Consider the following 27,920-nt stretch of genomic DNA (forward strand, 5'->3'; position numbering starts at 1 on the left):
TTATTTTGATGCTTAGCGACGCTTTTGACTCCTAGCCTCCTCTGTGTGATGGTTGATGTGTGGATTTGTGTCACTCACATTAGTTTTAAATGTGTAAAATCGAAGGGATTACTCCAAAGTGACCCTTTTATACAATCAATCGTGTCAAGTACGTGAGGACACACACCTTTTTGTGCCTACTGTGTTGCTAAAAGGGAATCAAAATGTCCCGTACTAAAGGGATTACATGTTAGAATGGTGGTAGTTGTTCAGTAGTAGCAGAAGTAAGCCTAAGCAACACAAGGTACATTACTGATGAGTAATGTTCAGACACAGATGTTTGTCTCAGCGTGTGCCTTGGCACTTTGGGCAGCTTGAGGATTCACTGTTTGTAATGAGACAAAAAAAGGAGCCAAAAAACAGACTTGTGCCAGCGTTTCAAAGACGACCCTTTTCACCAGTATTCTTTCAATGTAGAAGAGGTAGCAACACAAATGTTTGTAAGTCAACCACAATTTGAGCAACAGTTTACTTGAGTAGCTATTATTTGTAATTACAAAAAGGAAATATTTCAAGTACAACCTGTCTTAGCTGTCCTGTGATTACACACCAGGTCAGTGTTGGAGATAAAAAATGTGAATTTCAGACCTCAAAAGACAAACGCTCTACAAAATAGAGGCCATATGTACATATATATATATTTCTCACACCAAAATTATGTCCATGCTTCCATGTGCAAGAATTTTTTTGCTTATTCGTCCTCCTGCGCCTGCAGAATGTCTTTTATATAATGACTTGCAGTATGTTTGTGCGCAAGGGAAAGGAATCAGAGTATTGTTTGTGTTTGATTTAGTTAGGATTCCTCACTGAAACTCTCCTCCACCACCTCCTCCCCCCACTCCTCTGCTTGTAAGATACTGTATTATAACTCCAGCTTCCTTCCAATGCTACTATTTGCATGCACAACAGAAAAAAACACAGAATCAACTAGTGAGTAAAAAGCTGCATACCACCTCCCGTCACACGTCAAATATCTTGTGAAGATTTTAACCCAGGAGTGACTTCATTACCTTTTTAAAATCTACATATTTTCTATTACCCACCTAAATATTATTTCAGTATTCCTCTTCCCATCTGATGTATGACTAGTTGTCTGCGCTTTCTGCACTGACCCTGGACTGATTGTGTGTCGCTGGAATATGATAGACTGTATTTTTTATCAGTGCATCTAACTGACATGATGCACAAAATAATTAACCAGAAAAAATTATAAAGGAGGAAAAGTCTTTGCTATGTTTAAAGCACTTGTATTGTAGGAAACACACCAGTTGAAAGATTAATAGCAGTTATAGCTTTGGACAAGACATGGCTGCACATTGCCAAATATTTTGATAGATTTTGCAGAAGTGAAAATTTGAGATGTGATGAAAATGGAAGCGTATGGTGATCGAATGGGCACGTTGCTTTGTAAATACATAAAGTGTGCTGATTCATGCAGATCCTGCAGATACCAACGCTAGCCTCGCAGAGCAGCTATGATGACTCATCCTGAAGGCAGACAGCGTTCAGTCAGTCAGTCGCCTTAATGTCTCCTCTCTGCCCCTCTGTGCATAGCGAGGGATGACTGAGCCTTGTCTGTGTTGGACATCATTCCACTATTCGGGCCAAGCCAAGCCTTCCTGTATCTCATCTCTTGTGTGTGTAAATGGCATGTGTTGGCGTGGTCAATATATAAATCACCACTGAAACCAGTGCTGTCGGACTCTTGTGCCGGAGATCTGCCTGTTTTTTCTGTGAGAATGAGTGGAGGCCATTATTCGAACAACAGGTTGAAATGGAACATTTTCAGTGTGCAGCATTCAAGGTGTGTTTGTAAGTGTGATAACGGTATGCTCTCAAATAGGGGCGTGCAATTTCTACATGTTGCCAGCAATCAATCTTCGAATCCTCCCCTCTTTTAACTCACTATTTCAAGATATTTCAAGCTTTTAAAGTTCAGAACGCTGTTGTGCAGACTTTTAATATATACCTGTAAAATATGAAGTAATTATTTAAATACAATAACTATTGTAAAACCATAACTTATACGCTAACAGGCTTCAGTGAAAGGGAGGAACAGACACTAAACAGTGCTGCTGGTTCTAAAAGATAATCAGATTTCTATGTTGTTTTTTTTAAATCATTATTGCACATACATGGTGTGAAGTTGTAGTAGTGTTAACCTCCAGAGGAGATTTTCTTTGTCACTTTTTAAGTGGCCTGCTCCTAGAAAAGTGTCATATCTATAGTAGCTTGCCGGGTATTTGTAGTTACAGATACCTAAAGGCCAACAGAACAAACCCAGCTGTTTTATTTTATTTTGAAAGGTGGGATGGAAACTAATGAAAGCTTTGGTTCTCATGGCATAACATTGGATGATTTGTTAGTAATTTATACATACTTGACAGAAATGTATTTATTGTTACATTTGCTAATTTGCCCATCCATCATTTTGACTTTAATTGTCAGGATTTTTTAATGGTTGATATTTTGTGTTGTAATGTATGTCACGGTTTTGAAATGTAACTGTACAGTTTCAAGGAAAGAATGTAACAAGTGGGAGTTTTGCATTGTATATAACTGTAATTATTTATGTTTATTCTATCATTTGTATCATATCAATGCCTTGTACAGTGTTTCTTTTTCTTTTTTGTTTTAAAATTATTTTGTATTTTATTTTTATAAACTGGTTATAAATAAAATACTCATTCCGCATGCAGATAGAAAATGTTGTGAAAGGTTTCTGTTTTTGATCCTGAAATGTTGGCCACTGGACCAGGACATAAAGGTAATAATAGTCAATTGTCTATTTTTTTATTAATTCACTGGACTGTTTTGTTAATCATCTGTAGACATCTCAGATTGAACAAAAGGTAGGGGAATTAAATATCAAATTAAGTTTCAAAATGAATACAAAAGATACTACCAAAATACCACAAAACATGGCAGAAAAGCAAAACAACAACAAAAATAGTCTAAAATTTAAGGGACGATTTTAACCATTTGATTAATTTCAATTTTTTTGTCAAGTCAATTTTATTTATATGGCCCATTTACACAAATTTGCCTCAGGGGACAGGAAAAACCACCCAAAGAAAACCTTTAATAGGGAAAAAATCACTGCTTTTGAAGGCAAATAACAATAATCTGTTAAAATTCAATAATTTTAATTGCAGGTTTCTACTGTAAATCATTTTTCAAGAATACATTTGTGTTATCTGCCAGAATGCTTAATATAATATTTAAAACAGTGATAGATTGACCCATTTTAAAATAGTGGCAAAAAACAAAAACAGACACATGACAGCGTCTATCAGCTCCCGTTAGCTGCGGACGTGGTTGGCCTACGTCATACGTCATACGCATTTCGCGCATGCGTACGCGCTAGCCCCGCCCCCCTCCCCTCAGTCCCTCATCCGCGCAGAATGGCGGCTCTTTTGGAATCTGTCCTGTGGAAGAAAGTGGACATTAAAACGGTCTTGGACTGGCTGAAGAATGAAAAGGTATGTCCGAAATGATTACGAGCCACATGAGGGAGACTTCTTAGAATTGCTTGCCCTTTTCTAATGTGTTTTAAGAGATGACATCGCTAACAACTGATTGTAAACAAAACTTTTAGCAGGGAGAGCTAGCGAGCTAGGCTAGCTGTAGCCTGAATGGGATGGACTCCATCGAACCGCTACGTGGTCAACTATCTTTGCAGAAAATATAGTGTTAAAACATAGTTTGCAATAGCTGTTTGCTTTTGTTGTTATTATTATTATGAATAACTGAAGAGAGCTGCGCAGTTTAGCGGATGTTAGTCAATGCATTGTTGGCTAATGTTGGTCAACAGGCTACTTTATGCAGAAATGTCCTGAAGCTGATTACCAAAGCATGTATTGACCTGGTTACTCTCCACTTTGTGTTCATCATGCACTATATAGTGTTGATTATGAATTCAGTAACTGTCACAGTTCTTTGTTTTGAACACGTCTGTCTCTCTTTTTAACAGGAAAGTGAGAAGCTGGCATTCAGAGAACCTGAGGTGACAGTTCACAAACAAGAATTTGTCCCTTTTCTTCTGAACTTCCTGAGAGAGCAGAGCAGTCAAGCACTAACTCATGGCCCTGCCACGCCGGCCAAGACCCCCAGACCTGCTGCACAGACTCAGGGCGTGACTGACAGGAGGACTGGCAGGTCCGCTGGTGTTGGAGCTGGTTCTCGGAGTGCCAGCCGGGTCCAGCTGTTTTCTCCTTCGTCCTCAGTGTCACCTGGGTCTGAATGGGATGCTTCTGGTCAGTCAGAGGTCAACGCCTTCAGCAGCCCCTCCTTTGCTACAGGATGGAGCCCCGCCTCCAGGCCTTCAGGCCCAGAACGCCGGTCTAGCCAGAGGATCAGTCTGGGGGACTACATGGTTTCTCCTCCTGACCTCCAGAAAAGCCCTGGCTCCCAGTCACAGAAGGGTCGCAGGAGAAGTGGTGGCAACGTGACAGTGGGGGGACAAGGGAAACATGGAGGATGGCGTGGTGGGCATCACAGTGATGAGATTGGACGATGGGAAAGTGGGGGAAGAAGGTCAGGTAGAGGAGGAGGAGGAGGAGGAGGGAACAGTAAGACAAGCGAGCAGGTTTCACCTCCATCTGTGGGGCAGCTCAACTTCAACAACTTGGAGGACTTCCCTCCTGTTGGGTCATCACCCATTTCACCTGCGTGAGTCCAAACAACTCTCAAGGTTAAACAAAAGTCAACACTTATTCCATCATTGATTGTTCGATTGGTCTAACAGTTTCCATTATCCTTCAGGGCATCCAAACCGTCTAGACGAATAAACCCAACCCCAGTCAGTGCAGAACGGCCTCACTCCAAACCAAAGATCTGCTTCACCTCCACCCCATTCAGTGAAGCTTCTAGTCCCTCGTTGGTTGTAGAGACGCTCGAGGGGTCAATAACAGTGGGCAGTCCTCCGAGCCTGCAGGAAGAGAGGGAGCTACTAAAGAGAGAAAAGTAAGTGCACCTGCAGAATTATTCTACTTATACTGACATAAAAGCGGAGGAAAAGGTGACGCAAATGCATTTGTTTCTTTGGACTTGGCCAGTGCTACATTATAGTTGGATAGGGCCTTAGGGATTTGTAGAAATGTAAACAAGTCTATACACTCAGTGTGATGCTGGTATTATACTCTGTCGTTTCATAATCAAAAAAAATCTGTTTTTTAGGACAAGGCGTGCTCAGCAGGTTAGCTCTCCTCTACTGTCCTCTCTGGACCCGTGCACCCCCACTAAGTTAGGGCTTAGGACGAGCTCTAAAGTTACACCAGATCTGCAGACACCCTGTCCTGAACCATCCAAAGTCACCTTCTCTTTGGAACTGGATCTCCTGGCAGAGCTATACTGTACCTGCATTTCTGGTTAGTGACCACTAGGTGGTGTTCTTGTGCTACGTGGAGGAAAACTGTTAAAATTAAAAGTATTTTTATATATAACACTTCTTAATATAATTAAGATGTTAAGAAGGAGTATAGCAAATATAAATTTCACAAAATAAATCATTAAGAAGTCAGACCTAAAACATAAAAATAGTTTGGAGTCGACATGCTTAAGGAGTAAGTAGACAAATGTATGTACGATGTAAGAATTTATTCTGAAGATCTCCAAAGTTGAAGACAATGTATTTGTTTGTGTTGTCATGTCTTACAGAAAACCTTGTGCCAAACATTTTTCTGGAGCTTTTCTTCGTGGTGCAGTTGCTAACGTCTCAATCACCTCACACTCGTGATGATGATGAACAGGAAAGTTTGTGTGCCGTGAATTCAGGTGTGTAATTAGTATTTCTGTTACTTAGGTCCTATAACATCAAAATATTAGGATTTTCAATTGATATTGAGCCCCTTTTTTTCATATTTACAGAAATTCTGGAGAGATGTTACCTGAGACAAATACACAACTGTGTGTACTTTGCGGTGAAGGTTCTGGAGAATCAGTTTCAGTGAGTTGGTTTATATCACAAAGATTTCATGAACTCCCCATTTCACTAGCAGGAATAAATAAGCACATTGCTCCCTAATTAAGTGACACTGCTCCTCCGTTCTCCCTGAGTTGACTCCTAACTATGTATTCTTGTCAGGTTGGTAGCTCATTTGGACAAGTGTACCTTGCGTCTACTGGCGGAGAACGAACGGGTGGCGCCTTTCTCTCCGGATCTCAGAGACCGACTGACTCAGGCCCAGGAGGGAAGCACAGCCAAGGTAATGCACTTGTACTGTGTTGCACTGCAATAAATTCTTATTAGTGTTACTGAATATGATAGAATATTAATACCATACTTCATCCTTTTTTTGTGTGGGCACCTGTTTAGGCAATAAATTAACCCGCAGGTATCTTGATAATTTAGTAAACTTTTGAGTTGTTTTTCAAGCAAAAATACCAAATGATCAACTGTGACAGCTTGTCAAAAGAGATAGATGGCATTTTTTCCTTGAGTTAAATTATATTAAGTTGAATATCTTTTGATTTTGGACTGTTGCTAGGACAAAGCAAGAAACTTGATGTTTTTGTGGGCTCTACTTTTTTCAGTTTTTGATAATAGTAGTTAATTTCAACACTATTAATGTTTAATAAATATATTCTATGTGCCACTCCCTTTACCTATTGGAATAAAGTAATTAAGAGCACAATCTGTCTATACGAAATATCTTCTTGTTTAATTGATATGTTTTTATTCCTCCATGTGTTCCAGCTCTCTCCTTCAGTTTCCACTTTCATCCACTCAGTCTCATTCCAGCCTGCTACTGACAACCGGTCAAACTTCAGTAGTGACAAGGCCTTCCACACCTTTAAAAAACATAGGTATATCAGAACTTATTCTTCTTTTTCATAGCTGCTGTCTTGGTGCATGTCCAGTAAAAAGATCAAAGACAAACTTCTAGACTTGGAGAGTTCATTATTACAAACTGGCTACAGACTCTGCACTACAAGAAACTGCTGAAATAGATGCAATCATCACTTTTGCATTTTATGTTTTTGCTCTTTTCGCAGAGATGTTTTTTACGAGGTGTTACGAGAATGGGAGGACTTTCACAAAGAGCAGGGGTGGAACTTTGATGCTGCTCTTGGTAGCAGGATAAGGCACGTCCAATTGATGTTTTATTTTTTTAGCTGGTGGAGCAGGTGTTATTTAAATGTTAGAAAATTGTTTCTATCTAAAACATCTATTTGATCAATCTTTGTATTTTGTTGCTTCCCATCTTTTTTTTTTTTTTTTTTTTTTTTTTTTTTTTTTTTTAGAGGGATGATGAGTCAACTGACAACTGTAGGAAACCATTCACATTTTGCTCGTCTGTTCCTGAAGCAGCTTGTTCAGGTAGACTGGCACCTCAATTTCACCTAAACCAAAGATCATAACAAATACCTTTTAATTTGTCAAACTGGCCTTTATCTACAGTGATAACGTTTCTCCTTTAAACAGACGAGTGGCACATAGCAAACAATTGGTACCCTAAATCCACCCATGTTTTTTGTAGATGTGTAAAGGGCCCCGTGTGAACAGCTCTCCAGGGGATACCCCTGATGCGGACTTGCTAGGCATGCTGGGAGCCGACAGCCTCGGGCGTCTGAAGCGCCTTGAGGAGCGTCTCATTCAGCCTCAGGGAGTCGTTGGGCCCTGCCCTCCTCCAGCCTTCCCAGGACACCAGGAGTTCTTCAGGGATTTCCTGCAGGCAGCTAGCTGGTAAGCAAATACTAATCACACTTTATCATATCAAAAATATAGAATTGAAATCAAGCATTACAACATCGTCTCAATTTAAGAGCTACTTAACCTGACAAGCAAGTTAGGGTTCAATCTCATATTTAATGACGTGTGGCTTTGTTGCAAGATGAATTTTAATTGAATAATTAGCTATCCAAAATTGCATTTATAATAACTCATTATGTCCTTTTCATAAAAGCAGTAATTTTCATTTGTAAGTTTTTCATTTGGCTGATGCACTCATTGAACAAAATTATTCAAAAAGTAAAAGCTTTTAGTCTCTGTGATCTAACATGTCTTACATATTGTGTACCAGCTGCCAGCTGAACCAACACTTGCAGGACAGCTTGTGTCAGCAGCTCCTCCAGCTGGACGAGGTCTCCATCCTGAGTCCTCCTGCTTCCATGGCGGAGGTAGAGGAGGAGGGAGACGGGGACATGGAGCAGCAGGTAAACCCTCAAGAGTCAGACAAAGGGATGTTAGTACATAAAATTGCAGACATACCAGATTCAGACAGAACAATCTGACCAACATATTGTTAATCATTATATAAACCTTTGTCTGCTTGTTCCATCCACCTCATCAGGATGAGAAGCAGCGGTTCACCTCAGTGCTGCTCCTCGCTCGTCTTCTGGCTAAGTTTCTAGGATTCATTTCCTTTCTTCCTTACCAAACATCTGACAGACCATCCAGGGAGATACAGGAGACTGCTATAGCCCTGCGCAGCAAGGTGAGGGGAAAAAAAGTTTAGAAACTACTTCTTGTGGTTTAATTAGAGTAAAGCCAAACAAAATGATTATGTACCTCTAAGAGGGTGTATTGTACCTCATTAAGGAAAGTCTAAAATGTCAATAGATAAATGAATAAATGTCCATGTAATTTCATAAAAACAATCTCCTCAAACCCTCAGAGTGTTCCAGTGCTGGATGTGTGTGCTGTGCTGAGCAACAGTATGAAAAGGAGGCGCACCATCCTGACTGTGCCCTGGCTGGTGGAGTTCCTCTCCATGATGGACATTATTGGTCCCCTCCTGCTCTGCTATAGAACGGCACTGGGCAAACTGCTTCTCCTGTACAGGTCTGTCTCCACTTCTGCACATTACATAAACATTTGTTAAAGTAGGGACAGCCGTTATAAAATGTCAAATTTGGCGGTTTAACAATTAATTCACATAAAGAAGCACTGATATTGTATTTATACTTTTGCTTAAATTGTAGCTACAACTGACTTGCACACGGAAAATAACTAACTTGAAAACATTTCTGAAACCAATAAAAATCCTAAATATGTCAAAAAAGAATTGTAAAAATTGTTTTGATGTCAGCTTCATGGGAAGAAATTGACAGTGTTTGTCGGCCTATGTATTGATTCATTGATTTTATTTCCCTGCCCACTGTAGCGATTGAGGGTAATCTAATAATTTCAAAACACATATTCAGCAGGATATTTGTGTGATTTAAACAGCTGTCTATGCAGTTCACGCTTCACTAGATGCAACAAAAAAAGACTTGAAGCATAAAGAACATGAGTCTAACAGAGCCAGTGTGGATTGATTCATCTAATAATATAGGAACATATCTAACAGACTTCAAAAATGCTTTCAGTGTATTGGCCGTAAAACAAGCAACCATTTTTTCCTTTCTTTTTTGTGGTTGTTTGATCTCTTATTTTCTTCTTGGTTATGTTTCTATGCTTGTAGGAGAATGCTGCTGGGCAGATGTGGAGAAATTTGTTACCTAAACAAGCTACTAATGGTGTCGGTGTTGGGTTGGCTTTTCCAGGTGAGACACGACTTGTAGATATTATTCTTTTGCAGACTGAGTAGTAAAACATGGCTGCAGTGAGAAACCTGCAGAGTGCACTTTTGTGTTTGTCTGATATTCATGTTTACATCATAGTTATATGTAATTGAACTTGTGTAGATCCCAGTGATTCCTGAGGACATTTTCTTCACCAATGAGTTCACTGAGGTGGCCAAGCTGGAGGACGGCACCACGAGTGCTGCGGGGCTCGTAAGTCAAATATTCATTTTAGTCACTGTTTGTCCATAAAATGACCACTGCTGTTTTTTTATTTATACTGAGGTTTCTCTTGATATGTTGTAGGACTGCATTCCCCTGGTGGATCAGCAGCTTCTCTACACCTGTTGTCCATTTCTTGGTGAGTGGACTGTTCAAAGATGTCTTTTTTGTCCTCTCAGGGACTAAGGGCAGAGTTTTATATGTATATTTTGTAGTTGTATAGGTACAGTGTTCTCTATAGAAGAACGTCTGTTAATCAAGAGCTGGATAGCTAAGATCACATTTGTTACGGTCACTACAAATGGGCCATAAAGCAACATGCACTTATTTTCGATGTGTTTCAATGTTCTGCCTCGTTTTTATCGGTTCAGGTGAGTTCCGTAAGCTCCTCGCCGCCTTTGTGTCTGGAAGCACCGCCAAAAGTGGAGGAATTATCCGCAAGATCACTCCCACTTCTGCCGAGCTTAAGGACACACCAACTGCCAACAGGTCGCAGCAGAAACTACAGGTGAGTCAGCAGGAGAGGCGGTGAAGTGAAATATGGAACGACATCTCTGCATTGCCTTTGTGCGAGTATTTAAACCTCTTAAATGTGACAGGTGGACCTCGAGCAAGCCTTCTTTCACAACCAGCCTCCGTCGTTGCGTCGCACCGTGGAGTTTGTGGCTGAGAGAGTCGGATCCAACGCCGTCAAGCACATGAAGTAAGTGTCACAGAGCTGGATGGTTGGGTATTGAAGTGCACAGAAGTAGAAAAAAACCCTCTAAATTAAGTGTTTCTTTCACTTTCCTTTAGTTTGCTTAGAATAGCAGTTGATCAGCCTGCAACTTTGGTTGGTTGCCTTCCTAAGAGGCTCGTGATTGTGCAACAGTCCAAATTTACCAGCACTTAGGTTGTGGCTGGTGTGAATTCACCACCCTTTGTAGATGTATTTTTATAGATGAAAATCAGAACTCTATTTTGAACATAATCAAAACTGAACTGTATGTTATCTTAGTATTTATTGTTTACATTTGTGTGTGTGTGTGTGTGTGTGTGTGTGTGTGTGTGTGTTTGTGTGTGTGTGTTCACACTGTCTATTTGGGGATCCTCATCAGAGCCACATTAGTGAGTGAGTTGGTGGAGCGAGGTGAGAAGATGCTCAGAGACGGTCTGAAGTCGCCAAACTCAAATCCGTCAAAGCTGAATGATTCCATCTGTGCTCAGCTGTGTGTCGCAGGATTGGAGGCCATGGCAAAATCCACCAGGTATTACAGCTTCTTTTACAAGCAGCCAGCAAAACTGTTTTCATCCAAGTCTGTAGATTTCAAAGGATGTTACTACCTGGTCCTTGTTTTTACAGCCTATATGCATGTATGAGTGTATGGCCATTGGATTATTGGTAAAAGAAAATCATGTCCTTCTGGGTTGCTCAAAATACACCGTTAGCATTCTACTTCTTTGTGGTAATCTCAATGTGGTTTTGCAGATTTTGCTCTGAGAAGAGTCCAGAGGCCATACGAATTCTGCTCTCCGATCAGACGTCCCCTGCTGTATGTCCTGTTTAAATCACCGTGCAAAAATGTGTCCCACAAACACATCTAACAAAGTATTTCTTTTAACAGTTAAGAAAAATGAATAATTGTTGATTCCATCTTTTTTACTCACTCTGTAGATCCTGACCACATCTGAAAACATCACCAAACGTCTTGCAACAGAAAAAGCCTGCAGCTGGCTCTCCGCCAACATCACAGGTACATGCTTGTGTTTTTGCATGTTTATTTGGTGTAAGTTGATTCTTCCTGTTTTCCAACACAGGATCTAATCTTTTGGATTTTTTTTTTTGTTTCTTGAGACCAACCAATGAGACATTGTAGTTGTTGCTTGTGATTTGTATGTATGTAGTAACCAATAAACTGAATGTAAAATGTAATAACTGAATGTAAAATGTAATAACTTAAACCAGACCTTCTGTAATAATGTGTTGATTAATTATTTTGTATGTTAAGCAACTTGAATGTAGGCAGGTACCGATTTTTTTCTCTGGATTCTGACACCTCAATTTGTGATTTTTACCTAAACCAAGCAGTGATCCAATATTTTTTCAGAGATTCAATTTAAAGTCATTAATATGTAAGGCAGCAGGAAGCCAGGAATCGTTGTGAAACTGAGTTGGAGGCCCGTTGTTACTGAATGAATGTAACTGAGATCAGAAACACAACATTGACAAAAATGTATTCATACTCGATGCCTTAACAAGGTCGGTGTTGGGACAATTTTTTTTGCTGCTTGTCGGATCAGTGGATCCCCATTTTAATATCACTGCAAATTGATTGTCATGCCACAATGAATAATAGCTGCTGGCTTCCAACAGGCAGGAGAATCTTATTCAGTTATCCAAAGAAAAACACCATTTTTTGGAGAGATATTGCAATGGACTGAGTAAATTGTGCAAGGACTTCTATTTTTCTGCTCACTTAAACTATGGTACATGATGCTGTATGAAGTGAACATGCAAAAACTCGTAAAGCTCTCGCCGCTGCTGAGATCTTGTTACAGAACATCATTGCAATTGTAGATGAAAGGGAAAAAACGAAACCAGTGCTGCGATGTATGGTTCCCTAAGGACATCCATCAAAGATTTTCTTTTCTGTTCTCTTTTCAGCCCTGATAAGACGAGAGTGGAAGAGCAGGTATGACCGTGTGATGAAGGCTGTCGGTAGCCCCGTGGCTCCAGACTCCAGGGGTGTGGAGGGGGCTGGGCTTGAGCTGGTCACCAAGGATGAGCAGTCGACTACTCCCAAGAGGAAACAAGGAAGTGAGAGAGTGACATCCTGCCCTCTGCACTGCAACCACAGTGCTTCACTGCCCTCTGACATCATCATTGAGATGAAGGTATTCCTGCATGAGAGGAAATACAGAAACATGTTGGGGAATTGCACTGAACTTCACTTTTGAATTGTTAGTCTGCAAAAATGGTCCCTTTTGTTTTATTTCTTTGAGTTTTGAGGTTGACTTTATTTTTTACATTTACTTTAAGGAAAGTAAAATATAGGAATATTTAGACAATAAGCTGACCTCTCACTGGAGTAAAAAGAGGAAGATGTCTGTCTGAAATTCTGAATTTTAATATAGGAGTTGCTGAGCATTGCAGTCGGCCCCCGGACTAATGATGAGCTGCTCACCGGCTCTCAGGTGAAAACGCTGTTACAGAGAGTGGGAGATACGCTGGCCTGCAGAAAGGTACATGAAGCACACGAGTGCAAACAAACTGAAACTTGTGGTGGATTTACAGATTTTTGCCAGTATTCCTCACACTCTGTTCTTCTTTTCTCTTCACTTAGTTTTCCACTGTGGTGTCAGAGCAGATGCTACTAAACACTACTGTCCTACTGGCCTGCAAACTGGGTAAGTGAGTCTGTGTATAATAGGCTCTTAATTACAGAGAATATATGTCTATGATGACATGCAATGTGATCACTGTTTAAATATAAACTAATGAATAGCAACGTGAAGTCTAGTTGATGTGTGTAACAGACCTGTGTGCCTGCTGTGTGTATCTGCTCAGTGTCTGCAGAGCTGCCTGTACTGTCTGCGTCAGGGGGCAGCGGAGGTGATGGGGTTGTTGTGGGTCTTGGTTCAGGATCAGAGCCTCCTGTCAGAGCGCTGCTGGAGCAGCTCGCCGAGCTGTGGCGAGCAGACCGGTGTTCCTCCGCCCCCCTCCACCTGCTCTTCACCCCACTCACTGTCACTGCTGTGCTGAAGGCCAGCGACACGGAGGTTTGTCCAATACACAAGTATTACTGATGCTTCAAGCACTTCTACCTTTTAAATATGTTTATAGGATATTCCCCTTAAATACATCACTACATACTATATGGGCATGGCCATATATAAACTTGTAAGCATTACATATTAAGGATTTAAAGCAACAGGTTTGCAAATGTCATTTTGAAAATGGAGCAAAACACTTCAAATGATGCCATCATCTGTGTTTAAAGCATAATATATGGAACTTGAATGCTTTAAACATATTTTTGGATATTTAAAAAGTGATCTGGCATTGTTATGGCATGTTTTGCGCTAGATTTATTTTAAATATGGAGATCAAAATTAGCATTTTGGTCAGATTTTGATTGTTCAGATGGGTTATTTAAATTTTTTGGTTTCCTTTTGCTTATTTACATTCTTTGTAGTGAAGTAGTGGGGTTTTGTTGCATATTTTGCATCAGTTGGACTTCTGATAGTAGAGAGACAGACAGGAAAGGAGGGAAGAAACAAAAAGGACATGCAACAAAATCCCCTTGCACCAATATTTCACCATGTCCCATCCCTTTTGCTCTGCTCTGTTTAGTTAAGAAAAAAAAAAGATGTTTGATGACATGCGTTGTGGGATTAAACCTTTTTCTATGTCTGTTAATTTCTGTGAAAGTTGTTTGACTCTGTCTCTTAACCCTTTTGGAATGCATTCCCTTGTCTTTCTAGTGGAAGAACTACCTGTTTCTGGTTAGAAAGCTGGTTGACGGACAAGTCTTGAGCGAGGAAGAGGTCATATCTCACTGGAAGAAGCTAACAAACTTGGCCTTGCCCGCGTTGACGGTTCGCTGCATTCTTGTCATCTTATATTCCTTGGAAATTAATTTCACACAAGTTGACCCCTTCAACTCTTTCATCATGCTCACTTTGTTCTCTCAATTCCGTGTCATTGCAGGAGCTGATAGAGAATTTCCAATTGCAGTCGCGGAGTATTAAACCCCCCTTTCCTCTGGCTGATTTGCAGAGCTACTTGGATAGGCTGCAGGTCTCACTACAGACAGTAGAGGGCGCTACATGACAACAACAATAATACTACCCAGCATCCCTCAGCATCTCCTCTGTTATCCACTCTGTGTTTTATGTCACATCTTACAGTGTGTTATTCAGGAGAGAGACAGATATTGGGGACTTCTTGTTGTTGACCAATATATCGAATTGCCACTGCACAGCCCATCAAAGCCGTACCACAGTCAGCTTCTGCACCGACTTTGCAGGCTTCAGACCTTTGTTCTCCACTTGTGAAGTGACAGCAGCCTTTCATGAATCCCTCTGCTCTCTTGCTAAGGTGCCGGTGAGAACCAGAGAGCCCTGCCAGTCAGAAGTAGCTAGGGGACCACACCGTTTCACACCTTTTTTTAGATCTGTTAAACTTTCATGCAAGCAAACCTGGTATATGATTGTGTCCGAAGGGAAAGACTAGTACAGTAGATGAAACGTTTCAAACAGTGAAGACGGTTGCAGAGAATTGGCTAAGAAAGAAGAAAGGTCGGCGTCAAACTGCCGAGGACTCAAACTGAGTAACTTCAGTGTCACCTTTAAAGACCACGACTCATTAAAACATGCAATTATGTTCCCAAATTCTACATGAATTATTCTACCAGACAAGCCATAGTTTTTAGAGAAACTCTCAGTAATAAATAGACTAAAAAACTATTATTGTTGTTTTTTAGACTTATCAGACAAAAATTAAATGTCTTTATTTTAGTATAGCACTTTCACAGACTGCCTTTGACCGCCACTACTAGTGACTGCATGTTTGTTCTATGAATGCAAGACTGCGTTTGTGATTGTTTTTTTAGTTCATGTTGAACGAGCGCCGTATTCCCTGCTGCTTTTTAAAATTGAAATATTTTTACGTTGCCACAAAAATAATAATAAAGATGTGCTTTAAATGTTGTCATTGTTATGCTGATTTTATTGTTTCATAATGGGTTGAAAAATCACATGAAGTCTGGGATATGAGATGAGTTATCACTGAAACAAGATTATAATGGTTATCAGCCAACAAAACAAAGTATAATCTCTCAGTGTAACACTTTAAATAGTAGATTTAGTTTGTATTAGTTTGTTGCACTTATTGTATTTGTATTAGTTTGTTTCTGCACTGTACTTTTGCTCTTATGCTCTTAGATGCTTGTTTAAGAAAGGAGATGCACTTCTGGTGACTAGTAGTTCTCTTGAATACCTACTGTACCAGTCAAAAGTTTGGACACACCTTCTCATTCAACTACTTTGAAGAATCTAAAATATAAAACATTCTGGTTTGATGAGCATTTGTTTGTTTACCACATAATTCCATATGTGTTCCTTCATAGTTTGGATGTCCTACAATGTAGAAAAAAATAAAAATAAAGAAAAACCATTGAATGAGAAGGTGTGTCCAAACTTTTGACTGGTACTGTATGTTGAATACACTTATTGTAAGTCGCTATGGATAATAGCTCCTGCTAAATGACTGTAATGTAAGACTGTAAAAAATAAGATAAAATAAGATAATCCTTTATTAGTCTCGCAGTGGGGAAATTTGCAGGATTACAGCAGCATAGGGTAAAGTGCACACAAGAGACATAGTAAAAGTATGTAACAAAGGAAAGGAGATTAGTAGGTCAACTAATGTTTTTTTTAGGCATTAATGTGCTTCCTAATGTATTCTGTTGATCAAATAATGTATTCTGAAGTCCTTCTTCTAAGTAGCACATTTCTGATATACAGAACAGACTTCATTCTTAATTGCACATTTTACTTTTAAGCTATTCCCCTGTAAAGTGAGAGGCATTTATGGAAAAACTTTACCACCCCATTTTTATAGTGTTGTGAAATCTGCTGTTTAAGTAGCATAGTAACACAGGGAGAGGTTGTAAAATAAGATAAGATAAGATAAGATAAGATAATCCTTTATTAGTCCCGCAGCGGGGAAATTTGCAGGATTACAGCAGCATAGAGTAAAGTGCACACAACAGACATAGTAAAAGAAAGACAAGATAAAAATAAAATGAAATAAAAAAAAACAAGTATTATAAATAAGCAATAAAAAAACAGTAAAAATCCACAATAACTGAAATATTATATGTACAGACAGAAAAACTATTAAAGCTATAATTGCACAGTGTATTGTATTGCACATGTGTCATGATGTAATGTAGATTTAAATAATAACAGACATGCAAAATAAAAGGGGGGGTTTGAATATGGAGGAGTAGGAGGAGTGTCCAGCATCTCCCTCCCTTTATGTGCAGCAGGAAGTTAAACTTCAGTTGAGTTAGACGTTGGTTCAGACTCGGCGGGCGGTTGAACCCGCGGTCAGCCGGGAGAGGTGACCTGAACAGCGGATGTCTGCACTGCTTCCTCCCGCTAATCTTTTTTTTTTTATCGGATAAATATGGAAGAAGACTCAACGTGCACACACGGGAACTGTTATTTCACACCAGCACCGAGTTAGTGAACTGCTGGGAGTTGTGTTACGTGAAGGCATCATGGCAAACGTTAGAGTGGCCGTTCGAGTCCGCCCTCTCAACGCAAGGTACGTTCTGACGTAGCGCAGCTTACGTTAATGACGTAGTCCAACGCTAATGGAACGCTAATTAAACGGTGGTTAGGAGTGACGTCATGAGAGTGTTGTAGCTGCTTCTGCATCTCAATTCAAATCAGTGCAGCGGAGCACATGGTGCATGATGACAACCGTGGCTGTCAGTTGTGTTGTCTGACTAAAGCACCATGTGTGCAGAAAAACTGCTGCTGCCAATTATCCATTTAGATAATTGGGTACAATTAAAATAAATATGTACAGTACCAGTCAAAAGTTTGGACACACCTTCTCATTCAATGGTTTTTCTTTCTTTTTTATTTTTTTTAATTTTTTTCTACATTGTAGATTAATATTGAAGACATCCAAACTATGAAGGAACACATATGGAATTATGTGGTAAACAAACAAATGCTCAACAAACCAGAATATGTTTTATATTTTAGGTTCTTCAAAGTAGTTTAAATGAGAAGGTGTGAACAAACTTTTGACTGGTGTGTGTGTGTGTGTGTGTGTGTGTGTATATATATATATATATATATATATATATATATATATAATACCAGTCAAAAGTTTGGACACACCTCATTCAATGGTTTTTCTTTATTTTTATATATATATATATATATATAGTACCAGTCAAAAGTTTGGACACACCTCATTCAATGGTTTTTCTTTATTTTTATACATTGTAGATTAATATTGAAGACATCCAAACTATGAAGGAACACATATGGAATTATGTGGTAAACAAACAAATGCTCAACAAACCAGAATATGTTTTATATTTTAGATTCTTCAAAGTCGTTGAATGAGAAGGTGTGAACAAACTTTTGACTGGTACTGTAAATATTGTGATTTATTCAAAACACCGTTGCTATATATTTATGTATGACTGCCTGTTAAATGATTGAGTATTATTTAATGTTGTTATGACAATCAAACACGTGGTGGTGTTTTCCTATTGTTTTAGTTCATTTTTAAATACATATCAGAAATCAAAACTCACCTCTTAAAAAATGTCTGACTAATGCTGTGTTTTAAGTTTTTAGTGTGTAGCTTTTAATGCTGATTTTAAATGTCTGTAAAGCGTCTTTGAGTACTCTGAAAAGCGCTCTATAAATAAAATGTATTATTATTATTATTATTATTATTATTATAATATGTAACAAAGGAAAGGAGATTAGTAGGTCAACTAATGTTTTTTTTAGGCATTAATGTGCTTCCTAATGTATTCTGTTGATCAAATAATGTATTCTGAAGTCCTTCTTCTAAGTAGCACATTTTTGATATACAGAACAGACTTCATTCTTAATTGCACATTTTACTTTTAAGCTATTCCCCTGTTAAGTGAGAGGCATTTATGGAAAAACTTTACCACCCCATTTTTATAGTGCTGTGAAATCTGCTGTTTAAGTAGCATAGTAACACAGGGAGAGGTTGTAAAGTTACTTGGCTCCACTGGAGCGCCCCTTTACATTAACAGATAAATTGCTACAACATGTTGAATAACAGATATTCAGGGTATTGGCTTGGGGATATAATACATATAAAGTCCTATAGTAGTACATTGAATTAAATTGAACTCCTGCAGGATGTTTTGCAGGACTGCTTACTACAGTACCATAACAAAGCATTATTCAGGCTTTGAAGGGTTGCACAATGATTCTTTCAACCAGTCTTCCTGTTATTTTGCATAACAAAAGCATTTCTTATAAATAATCTTCACTGTCATGCAAATCTCTGCTTTGTGATTTCTTATTCTGTCGGTCTCACTTTCCTCTGCTCTCTTTCTGAGGGACGTATATCCTTACTTATATATTTGAATGAGGGCTCGCTGTGAGACAGAGATAACATTAACACCAGACTCGTCAGATACATTTCTCATTAGGACGGGCACAGAAGTGTGTTGCCCTTTTTTGTTTTAGGATTCACTACGTCCCCCCTGAGATTGAAAGAAGCCGCTCAAATGTGCTAAAAACAAGGCAGGCTGATGGTGAAATTGCTCGTCTTGGGTTTGTATCAACACACATTTTTACGAGGTTTACTATTTTCCACCACCAACCCTCCTCCATGCTACTTATGGCCTGGGATTAAAGGTTGGTGGTTTTGGGTTGGTCCACTGCTGGGGTTGGCAAAATGAGTCCCGCATGGTGAAGCACGATTAGGACAGCCTCTCTGTCTACCCCTAACCCACCACAGAGAAGGAGCGTTTGCACTGCAGGCAGCATGAATTCGCCGTCATTATCCCTCCTGGAGATCGAGATTCTCTCAGCTCCATGTTGTGATTGCCTCCAGTTTTCCGTGTGTTGCATCAGATGTGCTTGGTCCAGCTGCTGATTCGCGCATAGCTGAGTTGACCTTGTTTTACACATTTGCGAGGAGACACACACACACACACACACACACACACACACACACACACACACACACACACACACACACACACACACACACACACAACTAGGGCATGCTCTCAAATTTGTGGAAACAGCCTAAGACACCTCATCAGAGTCTCCAGAGTATGTGAGGGTCTGTTTTCATTTGAATCTGAGACTGGTCGTTGGCGATTTCATGGATCACACACACACAAAGATTCATTGTGTTAACCGTCATGTGACAGCCTCAAGTCAAGTGGTCTAAATTGATCTGAACACCCTTTCAATTGCATCTGCATCGGTAAAAAGGTTTTAACCCTATTTGAATCTCTCTGCTGTCTGCAGAATCCAAAGTAAAACCTTTTGTTAAATCTCTGTTCGGCTTGGAGTCTCCCATTTGGAGTGGGAGACACTGATTAACACTGATGGCGTCCCCCTAGACCCTCTCTTCTCTATTGGAAGCATGTCTGAAGGTTTTTTTCCGATCGGATCTCTCTCACTTCTCCTAAAGATTTGTCACATCTCTTTACGCTTCCAAATGTGGATGTTTACAGAGTTGACTGAAGCAATCCTTTTCTTCTTGCTCACAGGGAGAGGGCGGATGAAGGAAGGCTTGCAGTTCAGGTGGAGGACAAGCTTTTAAGGGTCAAAAATGTAAAGGTGAGTATCTTGGTGTGAAAAAAATGTCCCAAATGCTGCATCCAATACTGTTATTATTGTTTATGTGTCTTTTGATGGTAGGACTGGGAGAATTGGGAGTAGTGTGTAGAGTGTATCCATCACAGCAACAGGATGTTTACAGTCTTGAATCAGCCATTTCCTGCTTGATGTCACTGTTGTTTATTATATGTGTTGAGCTCACACATACACACTGATGGAGAGACCCCTTCTGTCAAACACATGCACTCTGACACTCTGCACACCAATGTAAACTGCCACACAACTACAGCAGACTTCAGATACTCCAGACTGAATGTCTTTAATTATTTTTGGATAGAGATTTAAACCCTAAAACCTCACAAAGAATAAACTATACTAATCAAATATAATGTTTAATAGCTTTAATGTTGAATTAGTTGTTGTTTTTCTGGCTATTTTGTGTTAGCTTTTTGTTTAAGTTATTAGTTTAGGTTTCAAGGAAACATTTGGAAATAATTATTATGTGAGTTAGACATTCTTGTAAGCTGATACTTTCTCTAAGTCACCAACCTGCTGTGTCAGATGGCTAAGTGGGCTTGCCTGATTGGTTGAGCTGCATTGCCTGCAGAAAGCCTGGAGTTGTTAAACCACATTTTTCCTTGTGTATGTTCGCTTTAGCTAATAATGACATTACAAAAGTTTGTATGTTTAGGGCTATATGTTTTGTAGATTCAAAAGCCTCATCGAGGATCATTTATCAAAATGTATATCTCTAATGTGTACAAGTGAAGTGAATATACAAAAAGATAAAAGAAAGTCAGTTTACAACTCATTTAAAAACTCTCATTTTGTTAGAATCAGTCACACGTATATGAAGACCTGTTTATTCATCAAATTGGTTGCAGAGCCGCCCCTTCTGTCCACATTTTCAAGTCTCATGTATAGAGAGAAGTTGGGTGGGGGAGGAGAAAATCTGTTACAAATGATGTGACAGAGACGAACCACATATGGCCTCCCTCTGCCATGGAAAAGGATCAAGGCCCTTGCATGGGCTCATTGGAGACTCATGGGAATAATTATTTATGGAAAGTGGGACAGTTTTGGAAGATCCAAGACTGAAAGAAAAAAAGGATGGATTTTAAGGGACAATAAACGTAGAGCTAAGTAACAAACCGCAAGTAATACAAGCTATAAAGAGCTACTGAACTAGATTTAAAAAGTGTGAAACAATTAAAAGACTTTTAAAGAGTTTTTTCCCCCTAACTTGATTAGTTATAAAACGTGAGTCCTTATCAGTGTTTGGAGATCTGTTGGCCAGGAGAGTTGCCTTTGGCCGGTGTTACTCTTGGCTAATCCTTCACACTACAAGGCCATTGTTGAATATCCTAAATGTGCTGAGGGGTTAAATAATCATGCTTTCAGCCAAACCAATTGCTGTGAACAAAATTGATACCCAGCGCTTAGTGTTGCCTCTTGCTGCAGTAAGAGAAAGAAAAGGCTATTTAAGTACATGGTTCAATGGATTCAGCGTTTGGATAATGATTTAGTTAATTGACTGACTGCTTGGTTTGAAGTGCAAAAGTGACTAAAGGACCATTTTCCCAGCCCTCCCCTTGGCATGAATCTTCCACTGAAGTGTCCTTGGGCAAGAAATTTAACCTTTCCCAGCTCCAACGAGGCTGTTTTTGCAGCTGAACCTACACTCGTCAAATGTAAACATGATACCCTGATGCGACTCAAACTGTTTTTTTTTTAAATTGCATTTTAATGTGATAGCACCACAAAATCTCGTATGCCAAAAATAAATGGGAAATGTCAGGTCGTCCGAATTAAGGAGAAAGGGTTAAAGAGTCATCACGCTGGTAAACAAGAGCTGTGTGATTGAATACTTTAATAATGTGATGGTATACATAAAATCTTACTAAGTAGTGTTCACAGATAATTCTTTTTGGGGACCAATTTCCACTGAAAACATTTTTTTAAAGGAGCAAATCATTACTTTAACTAGAATTAAAGCAGTTTAACCAGACTACATCTGCCAAATAGATACAGAATATTGTAACTGTAGTGCTTGAATGATGTTTATGATGATTATTTAATGACTACAACTGGGACATAACCCAGGCGATATATTGCCTATATCCTTTTTAAACCTTTTACGTTTTCGTTAAAGTGGATACACCTTAATAGATTTATAACCCTATTTATATATTTAAAAAAAACCTCCTGGAATACATTACACGTGAAAAATGGAAGGAAACAGTATAAGAACTCGAGGGCTTGGTTTTCCTCAAAGTCAGGTGCTCTCAACAAGGACAATATGTTTCCAGGTTGAAAGCATTGAATAAATGTTTCGATGCTCTACTGTTTTTTTCCAGCGCGTCTGTTGTGCCTGTACAAGTCCAAATGCTTCTGTAATGTCTTTCCTCATTTCAGGATTCACTCACAGTAAGCAAAACGGTGTTTACTGTTAATGCAATGAGGCGACTAAAGTACTGGAGGGGGAGTGATTGTGTTTTTAATGAATGGAAACAACTTGCTTGCAATTCCACCCCATATAAGTTGAATAAGCAAAAGCTCTTGTACCAGGCTTTTATCAGTTGATTTTTTTTTTTTCGTAACTCGTATTTCTTTTTGCTCAATTTTTTATGTTGTTAAATGTAAATAGGTTTAAGCCTCCGCCTCTTAAAAGATTAGTTGAGTAACCTCTTGTTTTGGTCTTAGTTGAATAAGATTTCTTTAGTTGATTAATCATTTTTTTATGCTTTTTTTCATGCTGAATGACTCATTTCCAAGAAACTTATGAGGACATCTGTATAAAACACACGATTTAAAGTAGTGCTTTTGTGTGAGTCTTTTTGGAGAAACTTAGTTTTACAGATCTGTCCATTTAAACAACTAATCGATTAGTCGACAAATTTGTATGAGTGTTACACCTCTCCTTAACATACAGCGAGCGAGCAAACACTAGCCAATGGAGCGCAGAAAAAATGATCCGGATATAACGAGCGATGTCTCACTCTATAACACAAAGCGCGATACTGATCAATTGTCAGTTAATGTCAGTGTTGATTTTTTTTATTATTATTATTATATTCCTTTATTGATCCCCATGGGGGAAATTCGGGTGTTGCAGCAGCTCAACTACATATAAACAGATAATAAATACACATATTATACAATAAAAATAAGAAATAAGAATAAAAATAAATATAAAAATGTCCAGTATATCCACATGGGGGGGGCTGGTCAGCATGTTAGCTTTTTTTGACAACAGGATGGATGTGAAGCAGGTGTGCAAGACTTTCCAAAAAAAGAGCTAATTCCTGTTTTATTAATTGTATCACATTAAGTTATTATACTGCATTTATTGTCTTGTCATGCTAGGATATTCACTGTTATTGGATCATATGAAATGGGGAAAAAAAAGAATGTAAAAATGAATCCTTATGTGCTTTATTCTCCTGTTTTCCCCTCTGAAGCTGGATGGACGTACGGATGGTGCTGTCGATTCGAGGGAGAAGCTTCTGGAGTTTTGTTTTGACTACTGCTACTGGTCGGTGGACCCTGCAGAGCCTCACTATGCGTCGCAGGAGGAGGTAATGACAAAAACTTGACCTTACTCTTAAAAGGCAGTACTCCAATGATACGTTTTTAACATTGGTTGCTCCATGAACTATTACAATATTCCCATCATTTTCTTATTTATTTATGGGGCACAGCCTGAGTAATGACCGGAGGGGCCCCTCCACAGTACGTTACAACATCAGAGTTTTACATCCAGTATTTAGCCTCAAACCCAACGGTTCTCTGAAGCTGCTACTGTGGTTCATCCTTGCGGCCATCTTAGTGGAAAGATGGCAAAATACACAGTGCTTTGACAGATTCTCTTACAGATATGCACATGAGTGCATTGTGAAAGGAGAACCAGGACCAATAGGGTTCCTGTGTGTGTGGGGGATCACTATCATTGCCTTTTTACATTTGATTTTCTTAATCTCGCTTTTGTCTTGAATATTGCAGTCAGCATAAGAATAATGAGGTAGCTTATTCTCTGCTGTCTGTCCTTTCTAAAGGATGAGTACACACATGATTGGTTTGACACGTAATCATTAGTGCAGCCCAACCTAAAGATTTTCTTGTTTCCGTGACATGTTAATGTTATATGCCCTCTTGAGTGCGTGCCAATCCAGGCTTTTGGCCACAAATTGACACTTGGCAAACACAAGCTCTGTACCAAGAAAAGAGCCCAGAGGAAACAGTCCTTGTAGAAAAACCACAACTAAAGAGGTGTGTGTGTGTGTGTGTGTGTGTGTGTGTGTGTGTGTGTGTGTGTGTGTGTGTGTGTGTGTGTGTGTGTGTGTGTGTGTGTGTGTGTGTGTGTGTGTGTGTGTGTGTGTTGTGCATGTTTTCACACAGATGGCCACTCGGGGATATGATATCAGCTCCATCTGTTACCCAGAAGCCTCTTTGCCTCAGACATGGCATGGCTCGAGTCGGCTCGCTTTTCAAGTCCTGGCTTTGATTGGGCTATTAGATATCTTTGTGTTTCTTTGATTGGAGGGTGTTGCTGAACTCCAGATTCAATTCAATTCAATTCAGTTTATTTTGTATAGCCCAGAATCACAAATTACAAATTTGCCTCAGAGGGCTTTACAATCTGTGCACATGCGACATCCTCTGTCCTTCCCTCACATCGGCACAGGAAAAACTCCCCTAAAAAACCCCTTTAACAGGGAGAAAAAAGGAAGATCAAGAGGAAGTGGCCCCAAAGTCCATCACAGGAAATCTCTCCAAAACCTATTTATATAGAGTTCTTTTTTTGTTTAGTTTACTTGTTATTAATTTGTATTTCCATTGAGTTTTCATTGTTTAACACAATAGCTGCGCCCTTAGTGTTACAGTCACTTTTTCTCTCCTCTGCCACTCCCTCACAGCCTGTCTCTCAGGCTTGTCAGAGATGCCTTTGTGTCTGTTTAAGAAAGACCAGGCTGTGATGACGGCCTACACACTGCGCAGAGCAACAGACAGCACAGCACTTTCTTCTCTTTATTCCTCTCTTGCTGGCTCTGACTTTAACTGCCGCCTTCCTCAGCAGAATTGTGTCCAGTCAGAGTGGCCTGGTTGCCACAAGACCTTCCTCTGTTGTCCGGCGGTGGGCGAAAGGACACCACTGAAGGACAGAGGATTTAAATCTGACCTCTTTTCCTGCACCAGAATGCAAAGAATTGTCTCTTTAACAAAGACTCTCGTAGATGACCACGTCAGCCGTTGACTGATCACATCACACTTGAATTTATTTGAATACAGCATTTCTATGAAGGATGCGAAGACACACTGCTTGATGTAAAAAGCAGAAAATACCGTGTTTGTGTTGTAGGGCAGCAAGCCAGAATAATAGAGCACAGTGGCAGGTGGACACTATAATTCAAGAGCCACTCTAACTATTTTACCAGACAAATTGCTTTTTAGAACAGTGAAGAGCCTGTCTAAGCGGCGTGTTGAGGGGGCAGATTTGTTATCCAACCCCAAAAAATGTTTACTGCAATGTTGGGTCTTGATGTTAATTTCCCACACTGTTTAGTCGCCTCATTTCACATAGTGGCATTGCATTAAGGCAGTAGTTCTCAAGCGAGGAATTCAGTTTTTCCTCTCTTATCTGGGATCGAACCACATATATATTTCACACATATATATTTAACACATTAATGACTTGATGCTTTCTTTGCCAGCACTGGATTTTCTCATGGTTTCTATTTTCAAAATATCTTTTAGCACGCTTGTCTTTTTTCAGACCAGGAAGAGGGACTAGTTCTGAATTTGTCTTGCATTGTAGTCCCCATGAGACTACAGACAATCTGAGCCAGTGGTGGAATGAGACGTGCGGAAAGGGGATCTTAACTCTTGCTTCTCCAGTGTAGTGATATCCCACCACACCCAGCACCCCTCAGAGACTGGCCGCCCAGCCCCCTTCCATCAGTGATGCATGTACATGCCCATGCACTACTGGTAGTTTACACCAGATACTTGTGAGGCTTTTCGTCCTCGTACACGGTTACAGCAGAGAGAGGAGACAGAAATGTGGTATCTAACTATATGTTGGGGTGCAGACGTGGTTGCATTTTTGTCTCTGGAGGCTCTCCACGAGACAAAAACTTGATGGATGCTCCGTTTTTAAGTTGTATCTTTTGAGTGGAAAAAAGTTTCTCGAAGAAAATTGAGCAGCGAGGAAGGAGTAACGCTCTGCCAGGTGGGACGAAGTAAGAGTTTGGAAGAGAAACATAATCCATAATGGGAGCCAGCTGTCAGGACTGTTTGTGTAAATGCTGCCTTTGTTTTGGGGCTTTATATTAAGGTAATAAATAGCTTTTTCCACTATTTAATAACAAAACAAAACCTCAGCTTGTTTATTGCTTCTGACAATAAGAAGCATGGCTAAGTAAAGTGAAAAAGCAGCAGAGGATTGAGACAGGGAACAGCAAGAGGAACTGATTAGGCACAAAGAGAGAGTGCAAATGTGAATTCCTCGGGTAGAGGAGGAGCAGGAGGAGGGGAAATGGGCAGGGGGTCCACTGTGCCTCTGCAGCCCCCAGCTCGAGCCTGCCAAACTCACAGCTGCCTCGCAAAGTAATTTTTCACAGTCAAATCTCAGTGCAAAGACGTCACAGCTGAGGATTCGTCTCGGAGCACAATGCTGTTTTTTTATTGCCAAAAGGAGTCGGCTTGCTGGGGTTTTTTCCCCTCTTCTCTCCTCCTCCTCCTCCTCCTCCTCTCTCTCTCTCTCTCTCTCTCTCTGTGTGTGTGTGTGTGTGTGTGTGTGTGTGTGTGTGTGTGTGTGTGTGTGTGTGTGTGTGTGTGTGTGTGTGTGTGTGTGTGTGTGTGTGTGTTTGTGTGAGATGTGATTATGCTCACACAGTGTTTCTAGGTCTGTGTGTCAGTGGTGCAACAGACTGGGGAGAGAAAAGCCTCTCTGTGTATATGATAAGACTCCTCCAAACACACATGTGCATTTGCTCCCCCCTCAACACAGTCCAGCCTGGTTTGACTTAACCACAAACAGGCCACCAAATAACACATGCAGCCAAGAAAGAAATACGAGATCTCCACCGTATGGATACAGGAAAAGCACCTGTGATTTATGTAAGGACTTACTGCTTTCTATCAGTGACGGCAGAGGATAAGAGGAGTTGTAGTGAAAGAGACTGAAAGTGCTAAGATGGATGTATATAAGAAAAGTGCTGTTAACTCCTCTTAGAAAGAAGAGTTGAAACTGTATATTATCAGGGCTGGACTTGAATATTTGACAATTTGAGTATCAATTTTTTGGGGAGGTTTTCGGTTTCAATTTTACTATTAAGCTACTTTTTTTTTTTTAACCCCTCGAGAACACAAACATGCTTAAAACACACCAAACCTTTCGGGGGAAAAAAATGTATTCAATAAAATATAACAATACAAACAAAATTCTAAAAAAAAATGAATGCTGGTAATTAAACTTAAAGAAACATGTTGCAGCGCTATGTCTCTTATCTCTGAGGAGAACGAAGAAAAGTCTGGCTCATTAGGTCCCGAGCCATGTCATTGAGACGAGTCAATCGGCAATTTGGCTGCCACAGTTGGCTCTTTTGTTATCTGATGGATGAATATCTAACTAGAAGCTTTTCTGCCTTGATATTTCATTAAATCAAATTGATCATTTTGCACAAAAAAGGCCCATTTTAATGTCCCGGAGTCCACTCTGATGTATTCGAATTGCTCGTTTTATCCGACCAATGCATTTCATAAAGAGAGGTGACACAGCTGAGGAATGGACCTTT

At 39.8% G+C, this 27,920-nt stretch overlaps 1 protein-coding gene and 1 long non-coding RNA gene across 2 annotated transcripts; both read left to right on the plus strand.

Moving 5' to 3' along the window:
• Positions 1 to 3,433: 3,433 nt before the first annotated feature.
• cdan1 (codanin 1) lies at positions 3,434 to 15,453 on the plus strand. The gene is made up of 28 exons (XM_054613582.1): positions 3,434 to 3,521; positions 4,013 to 4,710; positions 4,804 to 5,004; positions 5,218 to 5,408; positions 5,698 to 5,814; positions 5,908 to 5,986; positions 6,125 to 6,245; positions 6,737 to 6,846; positions 7,036 to 7,125; positions 7,285 to 7,360; positions 7,521 to 7,726; positions 8,064 to 8,196; positions 8,334 to 8,477; positions 8,658 to 8,824; positions 9,447 to 9,528; positions 9,670 to 9,759; positions 9,853 to 9,907; positions 10,140 to 10,276; positions 10,368 to 10,471; positions 10,866 to 11,015; positions 11,237 to 11,300; positions 11,423 to 11,501; positions 12,413 to 12,642; positions 12,883 to 12,990; positions 13,092 to 13,155; positions 13,316 to 13,527; positions 14,233 to 14,346; positions 14,459 to 15,453. The coding sequence occupies exons 1-28, from the start codon at positions 3,444 to 3,446 to the stop codon at positions 14,579 to 14,581; spliced, it is 4,023 nt and encodes a 1,340-aa protein (XP_054469557.1). The 5' UTR covers positions 3,434 to 3,443; the 3' UTR covers positions 14,582 to 15,453.
• A 1,483-nt stretch (positions 15,454 to 16,936) lies between these two features.
• On the plus strand, positions 16,937 to 23,625 carry LOC129102987 (uncharacterized). The gene is made up of 3 exons (XR_008531736.1): positions 16,937 to 17,083; positions 20,055 to 20,124; positions 23,586 to 23,625. It is a non-coding gene; the product is annotated as an uncharacterized LOC129102987 (long non-coding RNA).
• Positions 23,626 to 27,920: the final 4,295 nt, after the last annotated feature.

The sequence above is a fragment of the Anoplopoma fimbria genome, chromosome 15 (genome assembly GCF_027596085.1).
Source record: "Anoplopoma fimbria isolate UVic2021 breed Golden Eagle Sablefish chromosome 15, Afim_UVic_2022, whole genome shotgun sequence".
NCBI classification, from domain to species: Eukaryota; Metazoa; Chordata; class Actinopteri; order Perciformes; family Anoplopomatidae; genus Anoplopoma; species Anoplopoma fimbria.

Bases quoted from the DNA above. Each gene is read 5' to 3' on its own strand.
- cdan1 (XM_054613582.1), top strand. From the start codon at position 3,444: ATGGCGGCTCTTTTGGAATCTGTCCTGTGGAAGAAAGTGGACATTAAA. The intron at 6,246-6,736 runs GTAATGCACTTG...CATGTGTTCCAG, and splicing joins AGGAGGGAAGCACAGCCAAG to CTCTCTCCTTCAGTTTCCAC. The intron at 12,643-12,882 runs GTATTCCTGCAT...ATTTTAATATAG, and splicing joins ACATCATCATTGAGATGAAG to GAGTTGCTGAGCATTGCAGT.